The sequence below is a fragment of the Nyctereutes procyonoides genome, unplaced genomic scaffold (assembly GCF_905146905.1).
Source record: "Nyctereutes procyonoides isolate TBG_1078 unplaced genomic scaffold, NYPRO_anot_genome, whole genome shotgun sequence".
NCBI classification, from domain to species: domain Eukaryota; kingdom Metazoa; phylum Chordata; class Mammalia; order Carnivora; family Canidae; genus Nyctereutes; species Nyctereutes procyonoides.
The window spans coordinates 25,339,305-25,351,714 of NW_026575160.1; the positions used below are offsets into that span (position 1 = coordinate 25,339,305).

Genomic DNA, 12,410 nt, shown 5'->3' on the forward strand with positions numbered 1-12,410 from the left:
TTGTTGGGTGCTGTCATGGAGGGTGGGGGTGGGGCACCGTATTCTGTGAACACTTCATAAGTAAAGTGATCCTTGAGCTGGAATTTATAGCAGGAGCTGAAATCAAGGAGGGATTAACAGGGGTGGAATTAAGCAATTCAAGGAGTAGTGGTAGAATGGGCATTTCAGGGAGACAAAAAAATTATTCAGAAGAATTAAAAACTGTATGCTTGGTTAGGACTAGTAATTTTAAGTGGCTGTTGTGAAAGGGGTTTGGAGGAGAGTGGAAGGTAATGAGGACAGAAGGTAGACTGAGGACAGGGATGACCTGGCAGGGACTGGATCTTGTCCTCAGGGGTTTAAAGCTGGATTGTGACTTGATCAGACATGATTTTTCAAAGCTAGTGAGCCAGCATATGGGAGACAATGAGAGGTTACCCTAGTGCTATACTTAACTTCCAGAACATGTACAATGTCATACTTCAAGCAGGATCCCCACAGTTCTTTATGAAAAGTCATAATCAACAAAGAACAGGAGACTCACTGCTCTCCATGTACAAGAAGTCCCATGGATATGGGCAAATCTTTAGCCCTCAGCAGAAGGTGGGTGTATAATAAAACATTACTGGCTACAGAAGGAGGAAAAAAAACAACTCTAATTACTTGCTAGTCTTTGCTTTTGTTCATTTCTAAAATAATGCCATGCTCTACAGAAGGAAAGGGCTACACAATGCAGAGCACCAGCCCTCGGGTCCTTGCTCCTACACAGTTCTGCTGACATCGTGACTCACACCACTCATCACACAGAGCACCTGAGGACCCAGGAGGAGAAATGGCAATATGGTTCAAAATGCCAGAAGTCACTCCAACAATAACCCTGGAGATGTCCTAATTCTTCTAGCAGCAATGGAGACAAAACACTAATAATCTTAGTAGATACGAGAACTACACACTTCCAAAATTTGCTTTCATTTAGAAAACCACTGTGAAGTGCAAGGCCACATCTTTCTTTGAATTGATAAGAAGAAAGAAAAAAGCAGTGATGCTAGGGCTAAAGAACATCAAAAATAGTAATTTGAATATCTCAACATAAAATTTGTCAGTATCAATGGAGGTTTAAAATGCATATATCCCATGACCCAACAGTTTGACTTCCAGGAATTCATTCTACAGCTCTAACGGCAGAAGTCCATAGAGACAGGGGCATCATGATGTTCCCTGCAGTGTCCTTTCTATTGGCAAAAATCAGAATCGTCCTGTTGCTCAGCAAGAGGGGAATGCTTAAATTATCAGCATCCACATAGTGAAATTCAGAAGAATAAATGATACAGTGAGCCCTACAATATTCAGGACATATTATTGTGTGAAAAAGTGCAACTAATATGAAAAGTAGGATTCCATTAAAAATACATATGGTGTGTATATATCATAAAAAACAGTCTGTGAGGACACAACCTTATGTATTAACAGTAGCTACCTCTGGGAATTAGAATACACGTGTGTGGAGGGGAGGGAGAGAATACACATATACTTAATCACTTTTAAGCAGTAGGTTAAATGGGATTTTTAATGTCTAATCCCAGTATCAGTTATGATTTTCCATTAAATAGCACTTTAGTAAGCTGTACCTTTCCTTATGTATAGTTCCCTTATATATTATACATTCCATTTCTAACCTGAAGATAGTCACAAAAACCCCAAATAACCCTCCTTCCATTAATTTGGCTTTTTATCCCCCATTTCATGACCAGAACTGCCTTATTACTTTATACAGAGTTGACAAATGAAATTTCATGCAATTTGATAGCAAAGATTTTGGTTTAACAAACTTCATTAAAGTTTACAAAAAAGCTGAGCTTAGCTGCCTAAGCAAAGAGCTCAGATGTTAATAGAATTCTAGGTCCTCTCAATTACTTCCTTGCGGGGGTGAAAGGAGTTTGGGTGAGATTAGCAGGAGTAAAATGAGGCACCGCAGGAAAAAGTGTTTAAGCCTGCATCTGGCTCATGGCAGTGGGAGTGGGGGTAAGGAGATAGCCCATAACTGTCAGTGGGCATCGCCGTGTTTATATACGTCATGCTCATTTATAATTTAATGACTGAGATGCTTTTTTTTTTTGAGATGCTCTTAATAACATCAAAGCATTGACACAGAATGTTTTGTTAGTCTTGATATCCTTAATGTCTACACAAGGTGCTCAATAGATGTCTGCTGAATCAAATAATTGACACTTGTAATAAAATCATAACAGTGCCTACCTTTGGGGGTTCTTTTCAGGATTAAATGAGTTACTACGAATCAGCCTTTGAGAACAGTACCTTGCATGCATTAAGCATTTGCTATAAGGGGTTCTCATTTGCTGTAAGGGGTCCTTCCCCACAAGAGCAAAATCCCAAAGTAGCCTAAAAATTTGGGTTTTATAATCCATTTGGCAGCAAAACCTGACCTGAGCTATATCGTTTTTATTTAATCCCACTTAGACTGAATATTTTTTGACTGCAGAAATATTAAGATGTTTGATTATAGCGGCTGTCCCAAATCCTACTGGAGGGGCTACATCATACTTGCTATGTGCACCATATTATCTTTCTGAAGTGTCAAAAGATTCTAATTTCTAAAAAGCACATGATAATAAGGACTTTGCCTAAAGGACTGGGGCCAGGGTTACTATCTTTGAAAGATCTTGTAATATAGGTTTTAACAGTATAAATAGGGGGTGTTTGGCTTTGAGGAAAAATGAGAACAAGAAAAATTGTCTGGGATGCCTTGGGTAGCTCAGCGGTTGAGTGTCTCCCTTCTGCTCGGGGCGTGATCTGAGCCTGCTTCTCCCTCTGCTTGCATCTCTGCCTCTCTCTCTGTGTTTCTCATGAATAAATAAATAAATCTTAAAAAAAAAAGAAAAAAGAAAAATTGATCTCTTAAAAGATGATCTCTGAACTTTAAAAATACAGATTAAAACCAGATAATTAGCCTTTAGTAAAATAAGTGACCTTTAGCTTGCCTTCACCTCAGTTACCCCCCTTCCATTCTTCCTCGCAGTCAGGGCTACTTCTGTCCCCACCCCCAGCCTCCCCGCCGCAGCTCAGGGAGTCTCACTACCCTGAGTGCTTCTTCCTTACACCTCACCTTCACCTTATAATCTACTAGCTCTGATCAGCAACATTTAAACACGCTTCAGTCTCCTCCATCATAAATACTCCCATGATACCAAAGTTCTCCTTCCGTAAACACCTTATCCTCCTTTTCTTGAAACACGGTTTACATCTACTATCTCTTTTTCCCTTTTTCATTCCCCAGTTCATGACAGCTTGGCTTCTGTCCTCTGCACTGAAATTGCTCATCTACAATTAGTATGTTAATATTCATCAACAATATTAAAGGACCCTTTTAGGATCTTAGTTCACCTCCTTGCAGTAGCAAGCAGTGTTCAACATTTCTTCCTTCTTAGTGCTTAAGATACTTTTTTTTTTAAGATTTTATTTATTTATTCATGAGAAACAAAGAGAGGGAGGCAGAGACACAGGCAGAGGGAGAAGCAGGCTCCCCATGGGGAGCCCGATGCGGGACTTGATCCAGGACCCAGGGATCATGACCTGAGTCGAGGCAGACACTCAACCACTGAGCCACCCAGGTGCCCCAGTGCTTGGGATTCTATTTAGATTCCTTCAATTACATATTCTACACTCTCCTTAGACGTTCACATTTACTCTCATGATGTCGATTACTATTTATTGGCTGACAATTCCCAAATCTGCATCTGCAGCCCAGTTTTCTCCCCTGAACTTCAGACCCTATCTATTAAGACATCTCTATTTTGACGTCCCTCAAGTGACCAAACTCTAGCTGAAACTGGATTTATGTTTGTTCCCAAACCTGTACACCCACACCTCCTGGGTTCCCCATGCAGTGAGTGGCACCAACATCTGGCCAGTTGTCAAAGAGTCTGGGAGTCATCTTCAACTCTTCTCTCCTTCACTTCTGTTATAAATTCTATCATCAGGACCTACCAATTCAACTTCCTAAATGTCCCTCGAACTACCAACATGATCATCTCTAGCTCATACTAGTGCATCAGATCCTTTACAGGCTTCTGCCTCCTGTTTGACCTCAGTTAATTTATTTTCAAAGGTGCAACCAGACAGGTTTTTCTAAACTCAAATGTGATCACGGCTCTCCCTTTTTTCTTAAAATCCTCCAGCTTCCAAATGTCGTCCAAATAAAGTTCACAGACACTCTCTAAGCCTTGTGTCTTAAAACTCTGTTTCTCATACTCTATATTCTACCAAACAATGAACAAATGTTTCTTGAGTGCCTACAATGTGGTAAGCATGTTCTGGGATCTGAGGTACAGCATGCTCATACCAAGGAGCTTATAATCTAGTGACTAGGGGCTGGGATTCACACAAACAAATAAACTAAAACATTCCAGATTTTGAATAACTGTTAATAAAAGTGGTGCAGAGAGTATGCTTTGTTAGTATACTCTTTGTCATTTTAGTTGAGAGATCTGAATATCCTAGCCAAAGGCAGGTAGGTCCACTACACTCCTACTCTCCTATCTCCTAGCTCTCGGCTGAGATCACCCTTGGAAACTTTTCCTCATATTATGAATTTGGGTTGGCAGCAATTCACAGATGCTCCAAAGCACCATGTGCTCACCCTGGGAGTTCACCACTTGTGGGGTTAATGCCTACTACCTGTCTGATTTCTCCCCCTACAAGGACTGGACAATTTGTATCTGGCTGCATAATAAAACCGGTACTTGCCTGAATTTCTCAATCGATATTGCTTAAAGGATAGATTATTAATAGCATTCAATAACTTTCCTGGCCTGAAGGCCCAGTTAATTTTGAAGTGGGAAATTGTGAAAAGGTGTGTGGCTGACTGAAATGAGGAAAGGCCACATAAAACACTTTATTCATTACTTACTTCCATTTACTTGTTATTATTAATGTGAATAATAAGGCAAAAAATTCAATACCTGGATTGAATTAATTATGATTTTCAGTGTATGTTTCTCTGCATTTTTTTTATTCCCAGGCTCTGTAAAAATAAGTAGCTTTTCCTATATGAAATTTTGAAATATGAAGTCATAGTCTCCTTATGTAAAACCTAATACTTCCTGGGGCACCTGGGTGGCTCAGTGATTGAGCGTCTGCCTTTGGTGTAGGTCGTGATCCTGGGGTCCTGGGATTGAGTCCCCCCCGTCAGGCTCCTCGCAGGTAGCCTGCTTCTCCTTCTATGTCTCTACCTCTCTATTTCTCTCATGAATAAATAAAATCTTAAAAAAACACCTTAAAACCTAATAATTCCTTAACTGTTTTACATATTTAACTTCTGAAGAAAGTTAATGACTGTATAATTATCTTCCTTTTTAACCACATGAATTTCTGTATGTAGAGTGAGCATCTTCTAAGGCCTTTTATCTGTTTTTAATTCTAAACTCAAGATTGAAAGTAAACATGAAAAATGTATTTTTAAGCATGGGTATATGCCAACTGACTTTCTGCTAGAGCAATTATATCTGCCCAAACCTGTTCTTTGTTTTGTGATTCAGCTTGTCAACTGCTCCAAGGTAAATGAAAGATTCTTCTGAGGTCATACAACATCTTCCTGGCAGTTAAAAATCAAAGATAAGTGATTTCTGTGAGTGATCTATATTAAACAAATATACAAGTCTTTCCCTGAGGTGCTGTGAAGGCTTCTGGTCATAGAAACGTTGCAGCACAACTGTTCCTACTGTCCTATAATTCAGCACCACCGGCGTGTAAGCACCCCGTCCATTACAAGGGTTTACATATAAAGGTGTCTGGGAAACTCAGGAGATGGAGGAGAAATCAAAGTAAATAAGAAGAGATGACAGGTCATTCCTCCAACTGAGGACAATCAACTTCTAAGGTTTTAGTGAACACCACGAAGGAAATATTGACGTTCCCTAAATCTCAGCAAAGATTGAACTTTTACAAACCTGGTATCAATATTTTCTATTTAATGTCATCCTGTCACACTAGCACAGCATATTGATTAGGCCGTAGCTGATAGAGAATATCAAATACAACTCTGCTCCCTGGTCAGAACATTGTAGCCAGAACTCACTGTGGTTCTAGAGAAGGAGGAAATCAGCTAATATATTTACAGATTCTCCTTCTATTAAGGCAATATTTCTAAGTCCACCTAACTAGAGTTAGTCTATTTGCTTTTGTCTCATTAGGTCTGTGATTCTGTTTTAGTTTATTGGATTTTGCTGACAGGTATTTCAACTCCTATGTTCTTGTATAAAAGCAAAGTTAATTGCTTTGCTTGAGTCGTTGAAATCTTTAAGAGCCAAAATAGATAGACATGTGGATGAAGGTGAGAAAAAACAGCTTAGAATTTAACCGAAACAGGTAAAACAACTGTCAAGAAGCTCTCTTAACAATGATGAATGAGAACAAGGAAAGCTAGAAAGATGTAGGAAATTTTTTAAGAAGTCACTTACCCTTAATTCTTCCTTTGTATTGAAACTATCAAGAAGTTGTTGATAATGTCTATCTGTCATTTGTCGTAATAGGGACAGGAGACAAGCAACAAACTCTCCCTAATTAAAAAAAAAAAAAGCACACTTTTTAGTAACAGTAAAAATGAACATCAGTAATTTACTCTGAACTGCCCTCATACAGGAGATTAAAAAAAAAACAACCAAAAAACAGTAGGATCTAAAGTCACTCTATGAAGTCTTTTAAATCTAAATTAACCATAATATAATAGTCAATGTTTCTTCCTGTGATGAATGCCATTTACTTGGTATGTATGTATGTATGTATATATGTGTTCTTTGTTTTGTGATTCAGCTTGTCAACTGCTCCAAGGTAAGTGAAAGATTCTTCTGAGGTCATAGAACATCTTCCTGGCACACATACACATTTTCGAATTAGTAGTAGATATTTTCCCTTGGGTGGAAGCTTCTCACTAGGAAAGTAACTTCACACACTTAACAGAGGTAAAGGCCATTGACTGGGCCTTTACTATGTCTTCATTCATTCTGTCATTTGAAACTCATTATCAGTAGTATGAGGGAGGGGGTATAATATTTATTTAAAGAAGATACACTGTAGGTTCAGTGGGCTAAAAGACTTGCCCAAAGTCACATCACTCAAAAGTGGAAGAGTTGAAGTTATCTCTATGTCTTTCTGACTCCAAAGCTCTTCCTGTAACCTCATGCTCCATTTTTGAATTCACACAATCTCCTCCAACTCATCTGAGTGCTGGTTTGCTGACTAGCAGGGTATAGAAAAACCATATATTACAATGTTGGTTTCAAACTCCTTTTAAAAATAGTTTATTATGATCCTTTTCTGCTAGGGTGCTTTGTGTTTGACTCCTAAAAAGTCCATTCTTAAAGATTAATAATGAAAAAAATAGCATCCATAGATTTGAAGATCTATAAAATTGCTATCACTTGCATTTCCCAAAGTACATCTAATTTAAAATATTTGTGCTCTGATGCAACCTTTTCTGCTCAGTGAAAAATGTATCTACTTTTAACAAGAACAATAACATTTAGAACAATATGAACACAACAAGAAGCAATCAGTGCTTCTTGCAATCTGTTACAGTGGTAACTGTAAATTTACAAAAAAGTACTTTAATTGGGGATTGGTAGGGTGTTTAGTTTTGCATTTAAGTGGAAAGAGACTATAGGCTTATGTGTAAAATCAGGGACTGAAAGCTCTTAGAATCGGGATTTTCCAACAGAGGCAGTTAAGTCAGGAAAGTCCCTAGCAGCTGCCAAGGAAGGGCTAGAGATACTACTTAATCACCATGTCAGGGTAACCAAAGATGCAGGCTGGCTTCTTGCATGAGGATAAACATCTCTAATAGACAAGTATGACAAATGATTGTTCCTTCACACTTAATGGGCCAAATATTTAAGAAACTAACTAGTAAGGGCTAGTAGAAATCTAAGCTGAATACTTTGTTAATGAACAAAGAAACTCTTGGTACTTAACACAAGAAGTGGAAAATTTAAGGGCACAGTGAGTCATATTTTAGTGCATATGTGTGAGGAAACAATCCAAGGCTCGGAAAATAATGACTAAAAAGGACTGAGAGAACACCACACAGTCCTGTGCTCACACAGGACTGGGAATAGTACTTTATCTTATCAGCAAGACTGGAAAAACCTTGCCATTATTAGGCTATCAGAATACTAAAAAACATCTTCTCTCAGTAGCAGGGAAAAATTGCACCTAGAACAAATGCTGCTCTGATCCTAAGAAAGCTCATACACAAGATATATAACAATCAAATAGTTCCTAAGAAATTCAACCTCATTCCAGAGCAAAGTTCAAATATATTTCTAGGAATTAAAAAAAAATCCATTTTCCAATATAAAATTCACAATGTCTGACATTCAATAAAAAATTACAAGGCACACAAGCAGGAAAAAATAATGATGCAAATGAGGAGAAAAAAAGATCAATAAAAACAGGCCCAGAAATGACATAAGTAACAGAATTAGCAGTAAAAGGCATTAAAATAGCTATTATTGCTGTAGTTTATATATTCAGGAAGCTATAAGCAAAGTTTGAAGATGTTAATTACAGACTTCAAAGACAGCAAAAAGACCCAAATTGAACTTTTAGAGATGAAGACTATAATGTGAGAGATGAAAATTTACTTAATAGGGCTAATGGCAGATTAGACCTCTGCAGAAGGAAAGATTACTTGAACTTGAAGACAGTAGAAATTCTCCAAAAATTTTTTAAAAATGGAAATAAAAGAAAAAGTATCAGTGAACTATAGGACAACTTCAGGTAGCAGAATATATATGTAATTGGAGAGTTCAAAGAGGAGGAGGGCATAGAAAAAGCAATTGAAAAAATAGAAAATTTCAGATTCTCAGAAAACTTAAATTTATGTATTAGAACATTTCAACAATCCTTAAGCACAAGAAACATGAAAAAAATACACAAAGTTACATTATAATAAACCAGAGATAAAGGACAACTTAAGGACAGCCAGTGGAAAAAAAAAACACATCACATAGGTACAAAGACAAGGATGAGATATTTCTTATTAGAAATAATACAAGCTGGAAGACCATGGAGCAACATCTTTGGAGTACAGAAAGAACAAAAACCACTATCAATCAAGACTGCATTACCCAGCAAAAATTTTTCGAAAAGAAAGACAAAATACTTTTCAGACATTCCAAAGCTTAAACAATGCACCACTTCTATTCAACATTATACTAGCCAGTGCAATAAAGAACAAATGATGAAAGGAATATACATTGGAAAGGAATAAAAAAATCTGTTGTTATTCACAGACAACATATTTGTGTACATAGAAAATGCTATCAAATCTATAATGAGCCACTAGAACTATTTAATTGAATTAGTAAATGTGTCAGAATACAAGATCAAAGTACCAAAATCAATTTTATTTCTACATATGAGAAATGAGTCATTGGAAACCGGCATTTAAAATAACATAATTTATAATACCATTGAAACATGCAAGTACTTGGTGATATAAATGACAAAAGATCTGCACACTAAAAATCATAACATACTGATGAGAACAATTAAAGAAGACCTAGCTAAATAGAAAGAATACTATGTTCATGGATTGGGAGATTTAATATTGTTAAGATGTCAGTTCTACTCAAATTGATATACAGATTCAGTGTAATCCCAATCAATATGACAGCAGGCCTTTTATAGGGTAGAAAGTGACAATCTGATTTTAAAATTCATATGGAAATGCAAAGGACTTGAAATAGCAAAACACCATTAAAAAAAAATAAAGTTGAAGGAACTTCAAGATTTACTATAAAGTTATGGTAGTCAGGATACTGTGTTACTGGTGTCAAAATGGGAAAAAACTGATGATAGAACAGATTTGCCCAAACAAAAAAACAACCAAATGTTCACCAAAGGGTGAATGAATAGACAAATGGTAGTATATCCATATAATGAAACATTATTCAGCATTAAAAAAGAATGAACTATTGATATGCACAGCAGCAATGAAGAAACTCAGATAATTATACTGAGAGAAAGTGGTCAAAATGTCACCACCATTTTTTGGTGAGAACCAAAAAAACCCCCCAAACTAACAGTAACTATGTACGTAGGATTCTATTCATATAAAATTCTAGAAAGGCAAACTTAAGGGTAGTAACAGAAAACAGGTCAGTGGTTGCCTGGGAATGATGTAGTATGGAGGGTAAGAGGGAGAAGAGAGACAGGGGGGCACAAGGAAACTTTTGAGAGTGATGGATATGTTATTCATCTTGATTGTGATGATGGTATACAGGAATACATATGTCAAAACTTACCAAATTGTATACTTAAGAACATGTATAATTTTTTTGAATGTCAACTACACTTTAATAAATTTAAGAAAGACATTATGACAACATTATCATTTATGGAATGGTACTATGTGTAAGTTACTATATTTTGATTATTATCAAATTCACTCCCTAACAGAGTTGGGTGGATACTATTAACTTCATTTTACAGCAAGATCTGTTAAGGTTATGGTATTTATCCCAGGTCTCACAGTCAGAAAATGGCAAAGCTAGGATGTGAACCCAGCCATCTCTGGTTCTTCTATTACTGCTCAGACTGATTTGATTTATAGAGGAAATATACTTGAGCTTGAGGTTATATTTCAAATTTAAATAGGTATCTAAGAATCTATCAGGTGATAATCAATGTCTGATTTTTTAACCTCTCTCTTAAGTCTCAATTTAAAAATACAAATCCTACTTAGTAGAAACCTATTTAATTCCTCTTCTGTTTTTCTACATCCTAACTACACTATCTCTAATATAGCTCCTAGATTGATATTCTTAAAATGTTTATTCCTAAAACATGCCATCCTGTGAATAGTGACATACCTTAAAGTTGGAAGAATTACATATTCCTACAATAATTTTAGTAATAAGAAAAAAATTGTTCAAAAAACAAGAGCCTTTCATTAAGCCTTTACACTCATTGTACATAGGAACACTTCTTTGAATCCATGTTGTTATCTATATTTGTTACATCTGGTATAGACTGCAAACAACTTATCCTGGTATCACATCTTTGGCACATTTACATCTTTTGGCACAGATGTTGTTAATCTGAACATCTACTCTGCAATGTCATTTTGTTTATTCACTTAATTTATTTAGGAACTCTAAGCATATGTCTATTGGCCATAGGAACATTTTCCTAGGTATACCTCCTAAGGCAAGGGAAACAAAAGCAAAAATAAACTACTGGAACAATATAAAAATAAAAAGCTTTTGCACAGCAAAGGAAACCATTAACAGAACAAAAAGAAAATCTACCGAATGGAAGAAAATATTTGCAAATGATATATCTGATAAGGCATTAATACCCAAAATATATAAGTAACTAAACACAACACAACACCAAAAAAATCAAACAATGTGATTTAAAAACAGGCAGAGAACCTGAATAAACATTTTTCCAAAGACAACATACAGATCGCCAACAAGTACACAAAAAGATGCCCAACATCACTCATCAGCAGCAAAATGCAAATCAAAATCACAGAAGGTATCACTTTACACTTGTTTGAATGGCTAAAATCAAAAAGGCCAGAAACAACAAGTGTTGAAGAGGATGTCGGGGGGAAATAAAAAGAATCCTTGTGCACAGCTGGTGGGAATGTAAATTGGTACAGCCACTGTGGAAAACAGCATGGAGTTTCCTCAAAAAATTAAAAACAGAAAATACCATATAATCCAATAATCCCACTACTAGGTATTTACCCAAAGAAAACGAAAACATTAATTTGAAAGAATATATGTATCCTTGTGTTTGCTGAAGCATTATTTACAATTTACAATAGTCAAGACACATGTCCTACATGTCTATCAATGAACAAATAGATAAGGAAAAGGTGGTAAATATACACCATGGAATATTATGTAACCATAAAAAGGATGAGATCGTGCCATTTGAGACAACATGGATGGACCTAAGTGAAATAAGTCAGACTGAGAAAGAGAAATACTATATGATTCCACTCATAAACAGAATCTTAAAAAAATAAACAAACATACAAAAAGCAGAATTAGACCTATAAATACACAGAAGTGATGGTTGTCAGAGGGGATGGGAGTGAAAGGTTAAGCAAAATGGATGAAGGAGGGGGGAAACACATACCTACAGTTATGGTATGAGTAAATCACAGGAATAAAAGGCAAAGCATAAGGAATACAGCCAGTGATACTATAAAAACAATGCTATAGTACAGATGGTAGGTACACTTGGGGTGAACACAGCATAAGGTACAACCATGTCCAATCACAAAATTGTACACCTCAGACTATACAACATCGTGTGCCAACTATATTCCAAAAAGATGTCCAATATTTTAACTAACATGTTTTCATCTATAATGTAATTTTTGTTTTTAAAATATT

General features: G+C 36.3%; 1 protein-coding gene across 5 annotated transcripts in view; it reads right to left on the reverse strand.

The window, feature by feature from the left end:
- Window positions 1–12,410, reverse strand: part of DOCK4 (dedicator of cytokinesis 4) — a 412,270-nt gene that overhangs the window by 85,743 nt on the left and 314,117 nt on the right. For all 5 annotated transcript variants that reach the window (XM_055314619.1, XM_055314621.1, XM_055314620.1 and 2 more), the window contains exon 26: window positions 6,456–6,554. In XM_055314619.1, the coding sequence (XP_055170594.1) occupies window positions 6,456–6,554 (99 nt within the window). The remainder of the gene's footprint in view (window positions 1–6,455; window positions 6,555–12,410) is intronic.